Source organism: Gymnoscopelus braueri (genome assembly GCF_963280865.1).
Source record: "Gymnoscopelus braueri genome assembly, chromosome: 6".
Taxonomy (NCBI): Eukaryota; Metazoa; Chordata; class Actinopteri; order Myctophiformes; family Myctophidae; genus Gymnoscopelus; species Gymnoscopelus braueri.
The window spans coordinates 24,645,104-24,662,126 of record NC_137607.1 but is presented as its reverse complement, the minus strand read 5'-3'; the positions used below and the strand labels follow the sequence as shown (position 1 = coordinate 24,662,126).

Here is a 17,023-nt window from a genome sequence, read left to right as displayed (position 1 = left end):
AACTTGTATTGCTTCATTTGCTTGTCTGCCGTCAGAATATTTTAAGTTAAGCTATCCTACTGTGGTGCAATGCAGGTTACACATAAAGTAAAATACTTGCTTATACTATCCCGAAACAGTCAAAAAAGAAAATATCAACCACTAACCTTGTCATTACTTAATCCATCATCCATCTAATATGGTGGATATAAGAGGCACCAGACAGTAGGGCGGCACAAGTAATATAACATTAATCAATATTCTAATTCAACACATTGCAATTGCAATATGCTACTTGCCAATGGTCGCAAAATATGAAAAATAAATGTAATCTAATTCAGTTAAATCTAAATTGAGTACAATGGACCACAATCCAGCCCACTGGGGCTTTTTGTGTTATCTCTTTAGCATAACCCATGACTGTACTACTGTATTGTTAACAAACTTGTTAATAAAGTATTTTCAATCAATCAATCAATCTAATTTATCGTTAAATATAGTTTTGCTTTGTGATGCTGCAATGAAGACCATGGTCAAATTAAAAATATATATATTTATGTTGACTTTTGGATGTTTTTGGTTGTGCATAGGTCTACATGCACTTGGCACCACACAATAGGTAATTCATTCTAATACTATTAACCACAATTAATAATCACAATTACAATTACATAATGTTTGTCATGCAGCCCCTACCGTACAGATGTGCTCTCGTCACTAAACCTCCACCCTCCATCCCCTGCCTCAGTTTAATGATTATAAAGTAAAGTGCTCTGTCTCCCTGTCTTTTCCTTCTGAGTGGAGGGTTTCTTTCAGAGTTAAATTACCTCTCAAGCCTACCTTTGCCTGCAGAGTAGTAAAGAACCTCTTATTTCGGCCATGTCATTGGCACCATTGGGCCCTTTCAGCCCTGACGGATAAGAGGGCCCATAGGAGGCGACTGGGATCTGAGGAAGGCATGGCAGACAGGAGTGGGAATGTGGGATGTAGCTCCTTCCACCCTTTAGCCCTCCAGAGGAATAATTTACAGCTGTGCCACAGTTGATTTCTTTCACTACAACCAAAGGCACTCAAGAGGGTAGCCGTAAGTTCCATAGCTTGCTAGCAGAGAGCTGAGCATAGCGCCGCACAATCACACACAAAGGAGTTGAGGGAAGAAACACAGAGCGGAACCAGGGTTTGAATTATTGAACATTTACTATGAAGGAGGGAAATGCAGTAATAATGGTGAAGTTGTGGGACCATGGTGATGTGGGAGGGTGTTCTGCGAGGAACACATTGTGGACTAAATTATGCCATGCATGCGTGTGCTCTCAGTATTTTGTGTGTGGACTAAATTATGCCATGCATGTGTGTACTCTCGGGGCGGCAGTGGCTCAGGGGTAGAGTGGCCGATAGAGCGGCCGGATGGAAGCCGTGAGGGTTCCAGTTCGATCCCGGGCTCCCCCAGAGTTAGTGTCGAAGTGTCCTTGAGCAAGACACTGAACCCCTAATTGCTCCCGATGAGCAGGTTGGTGCCTTGCATGGTTTCCTCCGCCATCGGTGTATGAATGTGTGTGTGAATGGGTGAATGTAATGCACAATCTATGTAAAGCGCTTTGGATAAAAATGCACCATTTACTATCAGTATTTTGTGTGTTTTCTCTTGCATGTGAGTACACATGCACATGTCTACTTGGATTCGCTTTTAAGTGCAGCCAGTGTACTCAATATTGCACTTTCCAATTATATATTCAAAAAGTCCACATAACCAAACAATCTAAATGTAAATGGTAAATGGTAAATGTCTGATGTGCAAAACTTCTGCTTCCAGAAACACTCCCCAGTGATTTGGTAGAGAGAAGAGATTGGCTTTGTCATCTGTCTCAACGCGTCTGCATTCTCCCATTCGTGTGGGGCCTAATAATGCTCTAACCTTTACGCCACACACTGGCTCAATTGCATCAGCAGAAATTGCTTCAGTGAAAAGCCAATTATGGTCTCAATGGCACCGTATCGCTGCTTTGGCGCTGCCCACGCTGTTGCAGAAAGCATATGACAACAACCAACAATGCTGGCAAAGAGTCAGATGCAGGAGAGAATCCACAGAGAAGAGAAGAAAATTCGATCACATCCTTAATCAAATCTCCTCTGTGTGGTTCTCAAGTGTAAACAGACCATGTCATCTTCATCCCCACGCAGCCTTATAAAAGATGATGATGCACATGATTTGTTAAGATCCTAACTTAAATTGTGACCTTAAGAGCTTGATGTTCAGTCTACATACTACATAGTGAGGAGAGTGATTTAAGGACACCCTAAAAAGAACTTTACGTACAGTACTTCCTTCTTTGTGTATAAGCCATTTAAAGAATTTTAAGAGCCTCTGTAAGCAATAATCAGCATAATCAGACATGGCCGATGGCCTGGAAGAAAAATGGATAATGCCAGAAGGAAGGAAGGAAGGTGGACAAAGCAGACTGTGGCCAGAGTGTTACATTCATAAAAAAAACAATATATATATATATATATATATATATATATATATATATATATATATATATATATACACATATACATATATATATTATATACACATATATATATATATATATATATATATACATATACATATATATATTATATACACATATATATATATACATATACATATATATATATATATATATATATATATATATATATATATATATATATATACACATACATAGGGACATTTTTATGATGTGACCCTGTAGGAGTCTAGCTACCTATGTCTCTCTCTCTCTCTCTCTCTCTGCGCGCGTGCGCGTGTGTGTGTGTGTGTGTCTGCCTATTTTGCTGGCGCAATGCCGGGCAATGCATATGTAGACAGACACAAACACCACAGACATCATAGACTGGCCTCCAAGTACTCCGACAATGGGTACCAATTGTAAGACAAGGTGTTGATGCGTCGCTACTCGCTAGGTGACACGTTGTCAGCTCGTCTTCTATATAAAGCTTAAGTTTATATAGTCTGTGTGTCGGGGGGTGGGTATGTTTGTGTGCCCGGATTATGCCCAAATACGGACACCGGATTATGCCCAAATATGGACATGTACATGACTTGTTATGTATCTACTAGACCGGTGCCCAACCTTTTATGCCCATATATGGAGATGTCTATCTGTTTGTATGTCTGTCTGTCTGTGTTCCTTTTATGCCCATATACGGAGATTCCTGATGTCATCAGTATATGCCCATATATGGGTATGCCCATATATGAACATATCTCTCGGAATAGGTGGTCCAGAACATGGCCATATTGGTAAAACAGCTGATTGCTAGGGTGTAGGTATGCAGTTGCTAGGGCAACATCGACGAAGGACAAGGACTCAACCGATTCAAAATGAGGCAACACTCAAGAAGGTCTTCTAAGATACAATGTCCTACAATACCTACAGTGCCAAATTCAGGATGCTCATTGTTCGAGAGGATTTCATGTCATCTAGGGTTAACCACGTTAAATCACCATGGTTACTCAAGAGGTTAAGAGTGAGTGACCTCATGTACTCCATATTCGGACACACGAATCACCAACCCGGAATCTATATATGGGCATGGTTAACGTGGAGCTCTGTATATGGAGCCACCTGAGTCTGACATCATGCTGACACAGTTAGACAACATATACCATATTTGGGCGTAGCTGTAGTGAGAACTCCATATATGGATAAGGCTGAGTCATAGTGATATCAGCGGGATGAAAAAGGCATCACAGTATAAAAGTGGCTACAGACAAAGATATGCGTTGATTGCGAGGTTAATCTGAAAAAACGTTCTGTTTTTGTGGTATTAATGTGGGTGCACGATGTACGAGGGGAACGAGTGTGACTTTGTCTTCACCATTGATCTGAACGAGGGAGGGCCCTCTATAAAGATCCCTTATAATGTGGCAGAAGACCCCTGGCTCACAGCACATTACTTTTTGCAGAAGAACAACCTCAGCCCTATGTGCTTGGACGAAATTGCCAACTTCATCATAGAAAACACCAAAGGACTTGAGCTGGAACCATCCCAAACTGGTACTGGTGACCTCACTGGGTCTGGTCTCTATAGCCCTGGCTCATCTGACAGCAGGCCAAGCTTGATAGCCGATCCCTTCACAGGCTCTAGTCAGTACAAGTCATGGTCAGGCATGGCTACAGGTGCTCCTGGAGATATCGCAGATCCCTGTACAGGAGTTGGTGCATACTCAACTGGCTTCAGACAGACCTCGGATGGAGTTTCTAACTCATACAAACTCTGCTGCTCTATCCCAGGACATGAGATGGACGTTAGGGGACTTGCAACAACGGTCTTTCCAAATGGAGCCTTTGTGTCAGTCTCCAGAGACCGGACCGGAAGGCTCTGGGTACCCAACTTAAGGAAAAGGCTTTGCCCAGAAAAAGGTTTCAGAGAGGTGCACTGCATGTCTGGCCATTCAAATTTTGTATCATGTGTATGTATCATCCCACCTAACAAGACCTATTCAAAAGGGCTTATTGCCACAGGTGGGAGTGATAATAATATTTGCGTTTTCACACAGGACAGACCACAACCCCTGTTCACCCTCAAGGGCCACAAGAACACAGTTTGCACTCTGGCAGCAATCCCTTCCAGGAGGAGGAAGTTTATGTTACTGAGTGGCTCTTGTGACACAACAGCTAAAGTCTGGGTCAAAGACAAGTGCGTGACGACATTGCAGGGTCATTCTGCCGCAGTGTTGGCGGTGATCATTCTACCCGAACAAGGCCTTATACTGTCTGGATCGGTAGATAAGACAATCAAGCTTTGGAAAGCCGGCCACTGTATGAGGGTATTTACAGGTCATGAAGATTGTGTAAGGGGACTAGCAGTGATCAGCAACACTCAGTTCTTGTCTTGTGGCAATGATGCCAGTGTAAGGAAGTGGCTCATGACTGGAGAATGCGTACAGGTCTATCTTGGCCATACAAACTACATCTACAGCATGGCCGTCTTCCCCAACAGCCAAGACTTTGTAAGCACAGGACAGGACGGAACACTGAGAATATGGTGTAAAGGGGAATGCTCCCAGACCATTCGCCTGCCTGCTCAGTCAGTTTGGTGTTGCTGTATCCTGCCCAACGGTGACATAGCTGTCGGTGCTAGTGATGGCGCCATTCGCGTGTTTACAGAGAATGAGGACCGCATGGCCAGTCCACAGGAGATGCAAGCCTTCGAGGATGAACTCTCCAAAGCCACTATCGACTTAAAGATAGGCAACTTTGGAGACATCCAACTGGAAGACTTACCTCAGAGGGAACACCTTAATGAGCCTGGAAATCACGATGGCCAGACACAGCTGATTAAATATGGACAGACGGTGGAGGCATACCAGTGGACAATCAGTGACAATTGCTGGATTAAGATTGGAGATGTGGTTGAAGGCTCAAACCAGCAGACGTCCAATATTGTTATGTACGAGGGGAAGAAGTATGACTTTGTCTTCACTGTTGACATGAACGACGGCGGGCCTTCCATGAAGCTCCCATATAATGTGGCAGAAGACCCTTGGCTGACAGCATATCACTTTCTGAAGAAGAACAACCTCAGTCCAATGTCGCTGAACCAAGTTGCCTACTTCATCATAGAGAACACCAGAGGTCTTGTAATGGAACGGGCCCAACATGGTATTGGTGACCCCGGTCACTATATCCCTGGCTCATCTGACAACCAGGCAGGCTTGACAGGTGATCCCTTCACAGGCTCTGATCAGTACACCCCACGGTCAAGCACGATTACAGGTGCTCCTGGAGATGTGGTGGATTCCTTTACAGGTGGAGGACCTGTAGCCGCCAAGAAATTAGCAATTGAAAGCCCAAAGAAGGTCACCACCAAGGGTCCCAAGAAAAATGTAACTAAAAAGTCTGCAGCAGCCAAGAGAGTTCCAGCTAAGAAGACTGTCAGACCCAAGGCAGCCAAGGAAGTAGCTACCAAAAAGGAGTATACCGTTAGTATACTGTAGATCTTTGGTTTCATTTGGTTCAATTTGTACAGTCTCATCTACAACACTGAGGTCTTATAGCTTTTATAGCGAGATTTTATAGCGTAGATTATTGGGGGTCCCAGAGATAAACATTTTATCAAATGAGGGGGATAGGTTTAGGGCTAGGTTACACTGCAGGTTAAGAAAAAGTAGGATGGCGCAGTCAGCTGGAGTTGGAAGATGGGAGCAAGTAATTTAGAACATTCAACAATAATCCTTAAAACTGCCTTTTTCAGGAGGGGCTGGACCAACTGCGTGCTTAAGGCAGCTTGGAACGGTAGCCCAGTGGCCAGGTAGCTGTTAATAATAAAGAGTATATGCTGGAACCAGCTATGTAAAAGACACACTGCATGAGAGCAAGTGGTGTTAACAATGTCAAAGTGGCAGGTTGTTGGTTTCATGGTGGAAACAATCTTTGTAAGAGATTGACATCTTCCCATTGTAAAATAGGGCAAAGTGGCATATCACTCTGCCACCTTCAAACCCTCGCCTCCAACAGAACTGAATGAGGCTGGCACATTAGACCCGGCCACTCTCATCCACTTTCAATTACCACGGCATCACGGCAGCACTGGGGCACAACAATATCACACTGTCTGTTCAGCTAACTGGAAAAGCCCAAGCAAGAAATCACACCGCAGCTTTGCAACAAACAATCTAACAAAAGTTAGACTTTGTCGGAAGTATATGTTTACGTAGTAAGTCAGAGAACAGCAGCCCACTCATCCAAATATAAAACAACTAGATTCTCAAAAGAACACAACACTCGCAGCAACGCCATGGCACACAATGGCATGTGAATGGAAGTGACATGTTTGTGGGTGAGTGAGTGTACCTTTATTTTGGAGTGAGAGAAAAATAGAGTAAGAGAGAAAACAGAGAGAAAGAAAGATTGAGTAGAGGGGGACAAGCCTGCCTGTCATTTCCTCCCTTCCTCTCCCTTTCTTGCACACACATGCAAATGTAGCAACCCAGCACACACACAGCTCTTCCCAACATCAGTGAAGCACGGAACAATCCCCCTTTCATCCCCCTTTATTCCTGGGAAAAGCTTATGGATCTTAATTGTATTACAGAGAGAGAGAAGGCGGGGACCACGGTCAAAACCCAGTGAAGACGGAACAGAAATGGAATTTTGATTTAACGGAAGGGAGAATAATCCCCACCTAGCAGTCTGGAAGTGATCTCTCCTATTCTATTTTTTCTCTCTCTCTCTCTCTCTCTCTCATAATCACATGCCCCAAACAGGGACAAAATAGTGGTTAAGTCTGTGGGTTGGTTTTATGAATATTTAACCAATGAAAAAGTATCAACAACAGCGTCGTGACTAAATCATAACTCTGTTGGATCAATTGGAGCACAGGTTATTTTCCTTTTCCTCGAAAAGTTATGGTTTTGGACATACTATAGGTTTCCGCCCGAAATCGACAATATGGATGTGGTTTTATCCCAAGAGGAGAAACAAAGTTGTTTGAAACGGCAAAGGCGCAGAGGAGAGACAGAATACATGGAGCTGCCTACCAAGTGATGGGAACAGAAAGAAGGAGGAAGAAAAGCAGGGGAAGCTGTGAACGTCAAAGTATGCGGTGGGTTGAACTGTGAACTCCCTGCCTTTTCCCACAACACAGGGTAGCCATTGTTCAGACTCAGGGCCTTTAAGTCAGCCTCCCTAAGTCAACCCCCTCCAGCCAATCCCACCCCAAAAAGGGTGACAACTATAGGCTTGAACTCTCAGATTAATGTTGTCCCCTCTTCTGTCCCTAGCATGGGCCTTAAGACTCCATAAAGACCTCCTCCCCATCACTTAGACAGACATCCCCCTAACACACACACACACACACACACACACACACACACACACACACACACACACACACACACACACACACACACACACACACACACACACACACACACACACACACACACACACACACACACACACACACACACACACACACACACACACACAAACTTCTCTTTGGCAGGCAAGCCAAATACAAGGCGTAAGGGATGTTGCTTCAAAAGCTAGCCAGGGCCATGACTGGGCAGTAATGGCTGATGCTGAACAAAAGCCCAAGGCAAAAGTTACGAGCATAACCCCTGAAGGCGCCTCCCAAAGGCATCTCTATTCTTTGTCTGTAAAGGGTTTTTCTAGATCAGTGCGTCTCAAAACGAGGGTCGCCAGACAAAATGGGGGAGCATTTTGTGAGCCTCCAAGTGACAAGAGTAGTATTGTGTTTTCATAAGTCCCAGTGTTGCTTTATTTGTGTCCTATCCACAAGTTTCCTAGGGCATTATGGGCATCCCTTCCTGTCGATTTAATCCCTGATACCTAATCAAATCGACAGGAAGTGATAACCATAATGCCCTAGGAAACTTGTGGATAGGTGGGGAAGGTTTAAGAAACCCAACCCTCCCTTGATCTACGGTATGTATGTATCTATGTAGATGTCTTTTAGTTAATATTCTAGAACACTCCTTAACCTGACTGAGATTGCCATTAATTAATTTTTAAACTATTTTACAATACAAAATATTCTGTGCAAATATATACAAAGACATGTTACAGTAACTGTATTCAAATGTATGTGACCCAGAGCAGCAAACAGATGGTCTTCGTGCAGCTGCACACTTTACAGGAGAGCAAAATAAATGGTGTGTAATTAGATTTTGGTAAAACATTAGTTCAACAAATTCTTAATCTTAAAATAATTGTCATCATTCCCCTAAATGCCAGAACAGAAAAATGATATAAACTTGTGACCCACTTATTGGACATTGGAATAACAGCACATTTGAATAAAATGACAAGATGCAAGGATTGGTTCTTTGATGCCAACCGGACAAATTAAAAGTTGTATTCCAGTCAAATTATACTTTGTCAGAGGTTTGGGTTGTGCATTTACTTTAACTGGTCAAGGAGAATGCAGGTACTACTTTAAAGTTGACTATATACTACTTATATTTTAACGAGTGCTGGCATGTTGATATACTGCGCACGCACGCACGCACGCACGCACGCACGCACGCACGCGCGCGCGCGCACGCACGCACGCACACACACACACACACACACACACACACACACACACACACACACACACACACACACACACACACACACACACACACACACACACACACACACACACACACACACAGGTGGATGGAAGGCGGACTGTGGGTGGGCATCACAAACGTATCAACTTCATTGGCCAACTCAACTCATCGGCTTGGCCAAGCTTCGCATGACATGTTGCCCTGAACAGCGCAAATAGATTTTCAGGCTGCTTGGCGGCCTGAACATTTAGTATATATGTTACAGGGAAATTGGCCTTCGTTGGGAAATTGGAAAGGTATGCTCGTTTTTAGGTACGGGGCTTCGGAGGAGGAGCGCTGAAAATAAAATGGACGTCACCAGTCGCAATCAAAGTGAATCGATAACAAAGGGGGAAGCGAGGGGGGGTGAAAACGAGCGCCCCTTTTTCAATTTCACTGGTTTTCCAATTTCCCTGTAATAAACATGTGCAACTGGCAAGCAATTAACTCATGCTCATCTGACAGTGTATGATTGGGAAGCTGCTGCATGTTTGTGTGTCAGAGACAGAGAGGGACAATCAGGCAACCATTACCAGCAGTGGTGTGGTCTAGGTTTTTTTTCTGAGGTATACGATAATCATTCCCCGCAGGAGATGCGCGTGGTCGTGGGTATACGCTAGCCCGTTTTCGATGGATGAAAGGGTTAGTAGACTGTATACGCTTTTTTCCAAAGAAAATCTGCACTGTATACGGCGTATACAGCGTAACACGGTAGAACACACCACTGATTACCAGTGTCAATGCCGGCAAAAGGGAGGGACTGGGAGAGAGACCGAGGCAGACTAAACCTAAGGAAATCCTTGACTATGTACAGAGCACTCAGTGAACACAGCCTCACCATCGAGGGAGGATGCCACATGTGCACCCACTGCACTCAAAATGAGGTGGAAAACCCGCTGCACTTTCTAACTACCTGTCAGCTGTAACCAAGACATCAGACACACATGCTTTCCACAGATTATACGTAAACACCCAAAAGGAGTTTAAAAACATGACTAATAACAAAAAAACTCCCATATCTGCTGGGTGTAATACAGTAATGTGCAAACACAGCAGCAAGATTCGAGAGCTGTTGTGACAGGAAAATGACATCTAATGTAATACAACCACCCTAAAGACTTTCTGATCATCTGTTTATTCTTGTACTTTCAGCACCGTACTGATCTCAGCACATTTCTTTGCCCCCACACGCAACTTAGGAATGATCCGCGGACCCTGTAAAATGGAATGGACGGATGTGAATCCAGTCCAAAAAACGTACCTCCCGTCCTCTCCAATGATAGGATCTGGAGAAAAAGGTCCCTATCTCCATATCTTTTTACAGTGGTGAAAACAAGCCATTTTCGACGCACGATCACTCTGCAATATGGCGGATCGCGTTAGAAATGTTATTGTTCCAGGCGTTAGTCGGGACCCTCGACTATCGCGCACGCACCCTTTGTTTACATCCGTGTCCTCGTCGTGGCGTCTACAGCTCTAAACAGATCAGCGTACGCGGTAAGAAGCGCTGGCACTGGATGTACCCTGTTTTAAAAAAACCTCTGGCACTAAATGTGTTAAGCGACCATTACTTATCTGTATTTTAAACAGCAAAAGCACAATTTGTCTGTTTGTAGTTTTAAGTTAACCTACTATATTTGGTTGCAAGGTTACAATGCTATTATTTAGGTTATTAGGTTATTTATATTTACACATTTCTTTATTCTAGTAGGACTATTTCTTTAACTGTACATACATGTATTATTTTGGTTTTTACTTCACAATTGCTTTGACAACTTAAAAGCGTGTTTCCCTTTCCAGTAAGGCCCCTCAAGGGGGGCTTCACTTACAGTAAGTCATGAGCACAGCAAAAATCAAAAATCCTTTGTGAAAGGGTCAACAGAGATCCTATAGATGAGGAACTATCCAATTATCTGCTGATCAGATGAGCAAGATGATGACACAGCAATTTGCACGGTGGGGGGAGATGGTAATGAATCTCGGACTCCACCCAGGTGCTTTTCTTTCTGTTGATCTCTCACCCAATGAGATAAAAGTAACTTTCTAAAAGTCCTGCAAGCGGCCCCTAGAGTCTGTGCTGCTCCTTGCCCATATATGGTCATGTGCATATATGGGACCGACCGAGGGAGTGTGGTGCCCGCCGTCAAGTCGTTCGGATATCCAGTTGTCCAGAACCGCCGATCCAATCAATATTCCCATATATATGGACGTTCCAATAAATGGGGATATACTGATGACATCAGGGATCTTCATATAAGGGCATGAAAGGGACAAGGACTGACAGATACAGAGATCTCCATATATGGGCATAAAAGGGACACTTGTAGACAGAAAGATATCTCCATATGGGCACAAAAGGGACACATACAGACTGAGACTATTCGGTCGGATCTGCGGTGCGACGTAGGTGTGAGGGTAGCCGCCCGAAAGTCTAGTCTATAGAGATACACCTGTACATATATTTGCACTGAAAATATCTCCAGTGCAAAAGTGTTGTTCTTGCAAAAGTGCAATATAGGAATAAGGTTAGTCCTCAATCCATGTAAAATGGAGACAGTGAAGCTAATGTTGGCCTGATAGTCGATAGTAGACTTTCATTTACTCCGCTTCTAATAGCCTTAGCACCTAAGAAAATGTCAAGTGTGTATAATAACTGTCCTTCAACAAGGAATTCACAACCAGACTTTTCAGACTACAGAGGAAATTGGATGACAGAAATCAGAGACAAAGAAGGAGAAAGGCAGACAATGAATGTGTATGAGAGAGAGGGGGAGGAAAACGGTAGACTAGAGATGATGTACAACAAGTAATCACATATTGTGCAACGTGTTTCACGGCAGTAAGTAGAAATTCAACTGCATTCATCGCAGACGGATGACCTTAGTTTAGACATATAAGGCGTAGAGATAAACACTCCGAGTGCACCTTTCCAATTCAAATGTAGTTTTTACACAAAAAACGAAATTGTATTGTCCCAGAAGAAGAGACACTGGACGTGGCACTAGGTCAGACACCAGAGGTGCCTGTGACATCAAAGGATGCTGAAATTGGAACCGTCTCCCAGTCACAATGAGGGAAAGCCCCACCCTTACAACTTTCAAAGGACAACTAAAACAATGTTTTAAAAAAATAACCAGACATGTGACCACTTTAGAGTAGTTATACTCTAGTTAGGCTTTCTTAAATGTTTTTTTTAATATACCTCTGTGATTGCAACTGAGTGTTTTGTTATCCATGTATTTTCTATTATTCTAAGTAAATAAACTATAGAGCACCGAAGTCCTGACGTCACTGCCAGTAGAGGGCGCTTTTCCGCAGGTTCGTGGCTTTACTTTTTGTGTTGATATCCTCATTGGGGAATCTTAGATCGCTTCATATAAGACCCGGAAGTAGTAGTTCTTAAGACTTTTAAAGCAGAATTAATTCCATTTTCGCCAGAAACAGGCTGTATAAAAAATGAATGAATATCATAAACGATGCAGAGCCACCCCCCTGACAGAAACGCCAGGGTGGTGTGCTTATGTTTGGAACACAGTTCTTATATGACGTGATCTAAGATTCCCAAATGGGGATTTCAACACAAAAAATAAAGCCACAAACCCGTGAAACAGCGCCCTCTAGTGGCATTGACGTCAGACTTCGGCGCTCTATTCTATGTTTGTATGTTTTGCGGACTACGGATGGAATTAGCTGGCATAGATATTACATTTGATCATGTGTATGCAAAAATGTGGGATGCATGATGTGGGATGATACCGTAGATTGGGAAAGAAATTAAGTGAAAGTGAAAGTAACAAGAGAGGGAGAAAAAGAGGGAAGAAAAGCCAGACAAACCAAGCGAGCGAAGCAAATGAGACACATAGATTTGAGATGAAAAGACTAGAGGGGTAGAGAAAGGGAAACAGAGAAAAGCAATACAGTAAAACAGTAAAACTTGATGTGGCTGTGAGGAGGTGCTAATGATAGCGGGCAGCTCCTGGGGCGATAAGCAGCCTTAATGGTGAAAGCGGAGATAAGCCGTGCTCCTCCACAGTGCCGGGAGACAATGTTCTCATTACGTCTGATTGAGACTGGGAGGTAGACCGCAGTTTATCCAAGAAAGGCAAGCTAGCTCATATCCTGTTGGGCACCATAAAGAAACATCGCTATTCCTCGTCTGAATAAAACCAGAGAATAAATGAAGACTAGAATATATGAGCCATGATAAGTGAGAAACTTCAACCCGCCGGCGACTCTGCATCACGGACGAGAAAATACTGGAAGCGGGAAGGCATTTCTATGGCCATTTCACATAGAGTTCTGATGTTTTTATAGGCTAAGAAGCGCCGCAGGGAGAATAATGGAGGTGTTGGTATCGTCTGTGGAGTGGCTTTCACACTGAGCTGATGTAAGACGAAACCTGGATAGACAGGTATGCATAAATCTAACACATGCATTAACCCATTAAGACCGGGAATGCATCTGTGTGTAATTTTAAGATTCCTTTGGCTATTCCAAAATAGCAGATCTACAAGCTCATAGCTCGGCACCGAGTGCCGCGCTACGAGCTTGTAGATCTGCTATTTTTCTTTTAAATCATGAAAATTTGTCCCTGGAACAAAATATTTTTAGATGGGGGTCCACGGCCAAATACATATCATTTTGGGGGATCCTTCACATGAAAAAGTTTGGGAACCACTGATGTTAGGATTTAGAAGACATTTGTAGAATCCCCAGAAGCAAAGATTTAAAGAGTTAAACATTTTCGCTTTAAAAAACATATATTCAAAGATTTGCAAAAATGTTCATGATTTTTAAAAACATAGCAGATCTACAAGCTCGTAGCGCGGCACTCGGTGCCACGCTATGAGCTTGTATATCTGCTATTTTTGAATAGCCAAAGAAATCTAAAAATTACAGATGCGTTCCCGGTCTTAATGGGTTAATGTTTAGCATCAGCTAAAGCTGACAGAAAGGGGTTCAGTTCAATTCCGGATTCCTGAATAGTTTTGCTTTTAAAATCCTTTCTATCTCTTGACAACTAAAGTATGTTCCTCCCCAGTGAGTGACAGAGAGGAGCACAGTCACAGGACGCTGTGACAATAAGAGAAGCCTCGTCTTCCTGGGAGTTTGTCAGACAAAGAGAGCGAGAGAGAGATACAGAGGCAGAGAGAGAGAGATACAGAGGCAGAGAGAGAGAGGAAGACAGTTAGAAAAACAAAGGTGTGTTGGAGTGAGTAAAAAAGCTGGAAGGTAACTACTCCAAAAGGGATACTAACAGGAGTCCGAGTCCCATTTTCTTCAGCAAAATGCGAAAACATATGAAATATATTTTATATTTGGCAGTTACACTTCCCATTGCATTATGATTTTTATGTCAGCTGTTAAAATGGACGGGTACAACGTTAAAATGAACGGGTATTGCATAAGCAGGTGGGGCATGCATTTCCAACTTGCATCATTACCAAACGGGGACCGGCCTAGTTTTTATAAATTCATCTGTTGAAACATTTTCACAATTATATAAAACAATAAAATAATCGAAAATAGCGGAAAATTTATTGCGATATAACACCTTGGGTACGCTACCCGCCCTTTCTTTTTAGCTCAACCAATAAGCCTACACTTGAAAGGAAGACAGATACTTTTATCTGTGATAAAGAGACGCTTAATTTTAGTATTTTTTTTATGATTGGAATAGCTTTCAACTATCGAACCATCATTTGACAGCCCTTACACTCACTAAGTATTCCCTTTACAAATAAGACATTTGCCTGAGGTATGCTTGTTTGAAGGGGTTTTATAAATGCAAAAAAATATTTATGTATCAGAGGTATTTTTATTCTATTATTCATGTGGAGAGCTCCACTCATATCTTCTCTCTTTGATGGTCAAGTCTGCCATTTATATAATGTTTGCCCAATATTTCTCCTGACATCCCCGCTCTTTTCCCCTTCAGGCAATGCCTGTCTTCCTATCTTTCATTAGGTACATTAGCTACGTATAAGTCACATATATATGCACAGGTAAAACCTAGAATTAAGTTGGGATCTGTTTAGTTTTATTGGTGTCCATTCCCTCACATTGTGTGCTGTAATTCTCCACACCATTATAATAGTTTCTACTATTATTATGGTAGAAATTACGCTTCCATAAATACTATATTTGATGTATTTGATTATAATTTTAAATAAATTAGAAATATATATTTGTGCCTATGCCCACAATATAATTTAAAAGTAGTTAAACAATATTTTTTAGGGTATAGAATATGCCTCTGTATTGGTAAATGACTGCACAAAAGTACATCAAAAAATATTTGTTTTTGTATACCGGTAGTTGTATATAGCAATGTGTAGTTGTCACAAAATCCCAAGACACATCTGGACTTGTCTCACTACATACCAGTGTGCCTCCGGCACACCGTTTGGGGAGCAATGCTGCTCTAGTGTCCCTTTGTTGCTAATAAGGGTGCATTAACGTGTGAGTACCGTTTGTACTGTTCTCACTTCTGTCACACAGCATCCCCAGTAGATTGGACTGCGTTCATACTGGGATTTTAAACAGCGTATAAGTCTGTGGTGTGCAAACACTGTATACCATATACTGTAATGCAATAAGTAATGCTAATGGCAAGAGAGATGCTTTTTTTAAAACCTTTTGCCTATAATAACATGCCCAAAATATGGATGCCAGCATGAACGTGGTCAAACATCACGACACATTGGCTGTATAATTGCCAACACTTCAAAAAAGTCAAATAATGGTATAATAATAATAAGTAAAATATCAGCAAAATTGTGTTGAATCCTAAATGAATGGCATCGCATCCAATCAACAGTATGTGACCACAAAGGGCTCCAAATCTCCTGTTGATTGTATAGTAACACAGACCCCATGATCATACACAGACGAAGGCAGGTGGCACACCAGGCGAGCGTACCCAGGTCACAGGAAACAGCGTGGTGTGGCTGGCATGGCACCAGGCTCAGAGCCTGGAAATCTGCAAGAGCAGCAGGATGCCCCCTCACAAAGGCACGGTACTGGCCTTGGGAACAACAACCTCTAACGACAGCTGAAAAGGACACGTTCTGCCAAATGCACCCTCCCTCAGGAATTGGTATACGAGAAGTGTTCTTTATTTCTTGCCCTACATAACCCAAAACGGAATAAGAGCCTTGACAAGATGATATCTAAGATGTCAAACGGGCAAGGTTTATGTTTTTCTGTTCAAATCAGTGCTTTCATGGAATTTGTGTAATGCAATGTGTGTACTGATCATAGACTGTATAAAAATAATGGACGAAGCGACGCCATTGGTTTCTACAGACCGTAAATGAAGCCGATTGTTCAGGAATTTCAAATCCGCCATCTTTCAATATCGCGTCATATCACGTCATATCCTGCGGAATGCCACCGGACCAGTATTGGTTGGGTAGCTTGTCAATCAAATCATCCTGCCCCTCCTAGAGCATAGCCTACTTTATCGTCAATTTTAAAATATATGGGACCATACTTTACCAAAACGCATATCATGATGATTGAAAGAAGACTTTAAACTAGCGACTGGAAGCATATAGTATTTATGACAATGTTTATTAAGGTAAGAAAATCAAGTCTAAAGTTCGTCAAAAACCCATCCGCTTATTTTACAGCGAAACTACAGGCCATTCCTATGAACTGTCACTTGAACTCTCTTCCTTATTCGAGTCAATTTCAAAGCAGGAAGCTGGGCCCTTGGTACTGATTCAGATAACTGGCAATTACACATTGCTGGCCAGAAGACCGTTTCCAACTGTAACAGTCAGTGAACTCTAGATCAGACCATGGAAGTCCTTCAATTCACAGTATGCTCACATGCAACCCTCCAAGGCTGACAGTTGGCCCTTTGATGTCAAAACATGCCCTCTGGCATATATGGGCAATGTGGTGAACACTGTTAAATTATCCTGA

General features: G+C 42.6%; 2 protein-coding genes across 3 annotated transcripts in view; one reads left to right on the top strand and one right to left on the bottom strand.

The window, feature by feature from the left end:
• Nucleotides 1-17,023, bottom strand: part of lrp8 (low density lipoprotein receptor-related protein 8, apolipoprotein e receptor) — a gene marked incomplete at its 3' end in the record, with an annotated part of 245,237 nt that overhangs the window by 166,484 nt on the left and 61,730 nt on the right. The window lies entirely within an intron of this gene.
• On the top strand, nucleotides 3,812-16,149 carry LOC308086356 (phospholipase A-2-activating protein-like; the record flags this gene model as incomplete). The annotated part of the gene is made up of 3 exons (XM_080429877.1): nucleotides 3,812-5,953; nucleotides 6,440-6,583; nucleotides 15,982-16,149. 3 exons carry the CDS (start codon nucleotides 3,812-3,814, stop codon nucleotides 16,147-16,149), a joined length of 2,454 nt encoding a protein of 817 aa, XP_080286003.1.